At 41.9% G+C, this 6,268-nt stretch overlaps 1 protein-coding gene across 1 annotated transcript in view; it reads left to right on the top strand.

Moving 5' to 3' along the window:
* Positions 1-6,268, top strand: part of LOC122564417 — an 84,329-nt gene that overhangs the window by 66,795 nt on the left and 11,266 nt on the right. Inside the window, exon 15 of the mRNA XM_043719253.1 lies at positions 3,141-3,245. Within this exon, the coding sequence (XP_043575188.1) occupies positions 3,141-3,245 (105 nt within the window). The remainder of the gene's footprint in view (positions 1-3,140; positions 3,246-6,268) is intronic.

Here is a 6,268-nt window from a genome sequence, read left to right on the forward strand (position 1 = left end):
TCGACCTCTCCGTCCCCACCCCCTCTCCGGCCTATCACCCTCACCGTAACCTCCTTCCACCCATCGCATTCCCAACGCCCCTCCCCCATGTCCCTCCTCCCTACCTTTTATTTCAGCCTGATTGGCACACCCTCCTCATTCCTGAAGAAGGGCTTATGCCCGAAACGTCGATTCTCCTGCTCCTTGGATGCTGCCTGACCTGTTGCGCTTTTCCAGCAACACATTTTTCAGCTTGTAATTTTTAACACTATTAATTCTAGGACTTGGATTTCGTTGGATGGGCTAGCATTTATTGTCTGTTCTAATTGCTCTTTCATGGTGGTGAGGTGCCCTCTTAAAACACTGTAACCAATTTGGAGTAGGTACACCAACAATATTCTGGGGAGGGAGTTCCAGGATTTTGATGCAGAGACAATGAGGGGATGACAATATGTTTCCGAGGTACAATGGTGTATGGTGTGCAAAGAAACTGGTGTCCCTATGGTTTGTCATTCAAGATGACAGCGATTATGGGTCTGCAAGGTGCTGTCTAAGGAACCTTTGTGAAAAATGATCTGTTTTCTCCTCGTTTCCTTATCCAATTCCCATTTTGAAATTCTTTAATATGCTTTTTTAGGCTGTGCATTCTGGATTGTAAGCACTCGGTGCATTAGAAAAGATGTTGTACCCGTGTTTCACCTGGTGTTCTTTTGTTATTCAGCTGAATCTCTGTCCTCCTGTTCTCCTTCCACCAACAGGAATAGTTTCTCTCCATCTGCACTGTCCAGATATTTTCATGATTTTGAACAGCTCTATCAAATCTCCTTTCAAACATCTCATCTCTAAGACGAACATCGACAGTTATCCACAGAATGAATTTTATTATCACTGGAGTCATCCCTACAAATCCATTATCCACACATTATGCAGACTTCATAGCCTTCCTAAAATGTAGTGTCCAGTCTGGACAAAATAGGCTGGACTTTCTGAGGACAATCACACTACTACCGTAGTCTACCGTTTCATTCTAAAAGGTCATCATTTGTGACAGGGCATTCAAATCAAGGTTCCTTCAGAAATGCTGAGGATCTTTAAATCTGACAGATCCCCTCATGGTGCAGGAGGGTCAGCAGAAGTCAAACCGGGTTCCCTTTTTTATAACCGTCATTTGCCATATTCTGTGATGTAAATGTCCAGCATCACACACAGTCACTTCAACAGCTCCTTTGAAGGGCTAAGCACATCAGTGTGAGGTGAGGGTGCTATGAGACTAAGGTGCCAGAGTGTCCAGTGACTAGGATGCTGGGTTGGTAAGATTTCCATGTGGCTGGAGGGTAGAGTGCGAGCTGGGTAGTGTGCTAGTTTGGTAGGGGATAGGTGCCAAGTGCATAGGATTCAAGGCAACAAAGTGGGGAGGGACCAAATAACCCACTTCAGAGTGGGTTGGGGATGGGTGGGATCTGATCAAATGGATGTGGAGGGTGTTGGGTCCCATGGTTCTTGGGGGGATGGGCTGACTCCAGCCTTGGGAAGTAAATGGTTTTGGGTCTTGCGGGGAAGGGTGTTATCAGGGACAGTTGTAGGGGGTTGTTGTCAAAGGGTGAGGGAGGTGTAAGGACCATGGGGAAAGGGGTTTTTTGGGCCCCTGCGGAGAGGGAGGTTGTCAGATCTGGGCCCTGGGATACAAGGTATAGCACAGGCTGTGTGGTAGGTTGGGAATTAATAGATATCCAGGAGTTAGACTTGGTCGGTAATTGTCTAACTTTTCCTGGGTACCTATTTGCTTGAATGTAGTGAAATCCTCCAAATTATCCAATTTTAAAAGGATACTTTAGGGAAGTTCCAGATGTAAAAGAACTGCCCATCGGAGTGTTCAACTTTCCAAACAGTTCCCTTGAAGTCTGCTCCATTGGGAATTCCATAGTATCCTGAAACACAACTCCCACCTATACTACTTGTCATCAGAAAGTCCAAGCCAATACTCCATTTGAAGCCAAATCAGTATTTTATCATGGCTCACCATAGCTTCCTTGCTTTTGTATTTTATATGTCTATTTATAAACTCCAGGACCACATATCCTTTGAATGACTTTCTCCACCTGCCCTCAAATCCTTACCTATTTGTGCTCGTATACCTCTAGGATTTTCTATCCAGGAGCCCACTTTGGAATTGTATCCTTTATTTTAAATTGGCTCACTGTGTTCCAACCTAGCTGTTTCACTTTGCACATTAAATTATTAAGTTTATAATTCACACATTTATTGCATTATATTTCATCTGTCACATGTCTCCCCATTAGCCTAGTTGGATTCTATCTTCTTAAAGTCTACCACAACTTCCTTCACAGTTTACAATACAGTAGCGCCTCGACTTACGAACTTAATCCATTCCGGGAATCAGTTTGCGAACTGAATCAATTTTTCCCATTGTTTGGATAGCATAAGAATGCTTGGACGTAGCAACGAACGCTGTTCACAGCGCACGCGCCAAAGACGAACTGAATGAGATCACGTGGGGCCCGAGAGCTTTTGCGTTCAACAAGCGCAGAACAATGAAACCACGTGGTCGCACATGGGCTTTTTGCATTCGTACCTTCGTTCGTACCTTGCATTTCATATGTACGTTGAAGCAAAATTTTACGTACAATCCTGTTCGTAAACCGATTTGTTCGGAAACGGGGTCGTTCGTATGTCGAGGCGCTACTGTACTTTCAAGGATTGCAACATCCATAGATTTTGAAATTGTGTCCAGTCACCCAAAGTTCACATCATTAATATGTATCAAAGAAAGCAATGCTCAGAAATTTGACCCCTCAAGACTGTTACCCCAGTCCAAAGCCAATACCATGACTTGCTGTTTTCCCTCATCAGCTAATTTCAAATCCATGCTGCCGCTATACCTTTTTTGTTCCAATGAATTTAACATTAGTGCCAAGTCTATTATATTACATTTTATCAAGCTAAACTATATAGACCATGCAAGTCACAGATTTGTTGCTTGAGGAATGGGTCGCTTCTAAGAGGGTTTGCAAACCTATTACTTTAGAAACAAATCCCAAATTAAATAATTTCCCTTGGATGGGAAGATAGTGTTGGGAAGTGCTGTGAGATGCAAGAAAACATTTCAAATTTTGTTTTACTCATTTTGTTTTCTTGTTTAGATTAAGAGAGAGCAAGGATACGATTCAAACTCTGAAAGCAACATTTGCAAATTTACAGAAAACAATGGCCAAACTGACCCAGAGGAGAATACTGTTGAAAAAAGAGTAAGTGCAATCCAAGCAATGTCAGACTGCATTCCGACGTAACTAGCAAACATGACAACTCCAGTTAGGTCAGATTGAAAATAAACCCCCATTGACACCGTTCAAAAGTCTCAGCTTCATTCCTTAACATCAGTGGTATATTTTTTTCCATTTCTCACACTAGTTATACTTGAGGTATCTCTGTATTGTGTATTTGAATCAAAGTTGTTTTGAATTGCTTTGTGTCATTGAGCTGAATGCACGAGAAACCCAATTGGCACACAAAAGCTAGAAAATCAGTTCCACAAAATTTTTTTATCGCTAAGTTCAAACCCAAGCCGCCAAGGCATATGAACCTAATCATTCAACTTTGTCATCTTATATGGTCAAAAAAACCTATTATCTCAAGAAAAGCAACAATTTTAGTTTAATAACAGGTTTCAGTAAACCCCATGCGTTTTCCAACATTTAGTTCAACAATCTTTAATAAAGTCTTTAGTTCTCAGTCAGAAAATGGAATAGAATATCAAGAAAACGCTAAAAATGTTATAAATCTTAATGGAAAGAATAGGAAATCTCCTTAATGCCAATAGCCATAATGGGTACATATGATAGCACTGTCATCTCTGCATCAGAACGATGCTCATGTTATGTTCCACTCCAGAATTTTTTTTTTATGTGAAGAAAATGTAGTGTAATGCTCTAGTGCAACACCAAGGGGATCCTGCTTTGCAGTAGGACCCTGCTTTTAGAGGAAGTTTTAACTGAAACCCTGTCTTACCTTGGAGATTCACACAAAAGATTCCCAGGCACTTCTGAAGAAGAAGAAGGATGTTGTGAAACTTGAAAGAGTTCAGAAAAGATTTACAAGGATGTTGCCAGGGATGGAAGGATTGAGCTATAGGGAGAGGCTAAATGGGCTGGGTCTATTTTCCCTGGAGCATCAGAGGCTGAGGAGTGACTTTATAGAGATGTATAAAATTATGAGGGGCGTGGATAGACTGAATATCCAAGGTCATTTCCCCAGGGTGGGGGGAGTCTAAAACTAGAGGGCATAGGTTTCAGGTGAGAGGGGAAAGATTTGAAAGGGACCTCAGGGGCAACTCTTTCATGCAGAGGGTGGTGGTGTGTATGGAATGAAGAAGTGGTGGAGGCTAGTACAATTACAATACTTAAAAGGTGTCTGGAAGGGTATATAAAAGGAATGGTTTAGAGGGATATGGACCAAATGCTGGCAAATGGGACTACATTAATTTAGGATATCTGGTCAGCATGGATGAGTTGGACTGAAGGGACTGTTTCCATACTATACATTTGTATAACTCTGTGACTCAAAGAACAGAGGATATCTCCACAGTATTCTGACCAATCATTTTTCCTTAAACCAAAAGCAGCTTTGTCATTACCATGTGACTGTGGGAGCTTGTGTGCAGAATAGCTACACGTTGACTGCAGTACAAAGCTAAGTACAATTTAAGAATGACTAAATTGCTGTCGAGCTCTTTGAGAGTTTCCCTGAGGGGGTGTTATTTCAATGCCAGCACTTAATTTTCCTTTTTATTCATGATAAGCTCATTACAAAATGGATAATTATTACCACTCTGTGCTGTTGATTTACATCAAAATACTGCCTTACAATGATCATTCTCGATTTTCCTGAACTTGATAGGACAGACCAGCCCTCAAAACCAGCTGGCACAGAATTTCTTGCCCCATGCGGCTAATCTTCCAGTAAATCAGAGGGTTGAAAATATGCTCAATTTGCCTTTGCATTTGCTGGAGTCTGGATTAGCTGTCTGAAAACGCATCCATGCATTCTAATGGGATTCACATACAAGAAACACAGCCTCTGCTATATATTCTGTTGTTCATCCAATTAAGCAGATTAAAAGAGTCACATGGTCCAATGTTCCCAAGGTAACAGAGGCACAAAAAGGTGGTGTTGGCCCTGGAGCCTGTGTATGGTTCCCCTGGCATTATTATATTCATGTCCCACAAGTCAGGAGGAGATTTTTGACGTTTTATGGGCAGTTCATATGCTGTCAGCACTCCTGCTCTGTAGATCTTGTCTATTGCCCACTGTGACTGACTCATGTTCCAATTTTAGTCCGACTCCCTGACAGAGACTCGGAAAGCTCCCTATTCAATGCATTTAATCATCAGGCCGGTAAAATGGCGAATATAAGGGCCATCTCCAGGAGAGACACACTTACAACTCCCAGTCCAAATGCTCGCACGTTTCTCTTGCTGAGCTTGGCAATTTTAATACAAATAAGGAAAACTTGAAAATCGTGACACCATTAGAAAGAAGACTTGCATTTAAATAGCATTTTTTGCTATTACAGGACATCACAATGCGCTTGATAGCCAATGATGTGCTTTTGCAATGTCTTCCTTGTTCTAATGATGGAAATGCCAATGTGCACAGAGCCAACTCCTGTAAACAGCATTATGATATTGACCAGGTAATTTGTGACGTTGATTCTGGGACGTCTGTGACTTTTTCCTCCGACCTTTAGTGTGAAGAAACCTGTGGCAATAGCACAAGGTCATGCATCTCTACCACTGGTTACACTAAATATCACCCCCAGTGGAAATCCTGTTACCTCAGGTCTACAGTGACAGATTAGTTCCTTGATGCAGAACTGAATATTCACATGAGAAATACAGCTACCAGTTTTTGCTGGCTTGTGCTGACCTTTCAAACCAAGCTAATAATTTATTTATAAGGTCCGGATCTTAATACTTTGTTATATGGCTGTGAGATGTGGACAATTTACATCTATGGAGAAATGAAGCCGAGGAACTTTCTGCTTTCCTGTGTGCGGTACATTATGAGTATAGGTAAAAACAATGACTGCAGATGCTGGAAACCAGATTCTGGATTAGTGGTGCTGGAAGAGCACAGCAGTTCAGGCAGCATCCGAGGAACAGTAAAATCGATGTTTCGGGCAAAAGCCCTTCATCAGGAATAAAGGCAGAGAGCCTGAAGTGTGGAGAGATAAGCTAGAGGAGGGTGGAGGTGGGGAGAAAGTAGCATAGAG

Source organism: Chiloscyllium plagiosum, chromosome 29, assembly GCF_004010195.1.
Source record: "Chiloscyllium plagiosum isolate BGI_BamShark_2017 chromosome 29, ASM401019v2, whole genome shotgun sequence".
NCBI lineage: Eukaryota > Metazoa > Chordata > Chondrichthyes > Orectolobiformes > Hemiscylliidae > Chiloscyllium > Chiloscyllium plagiosum.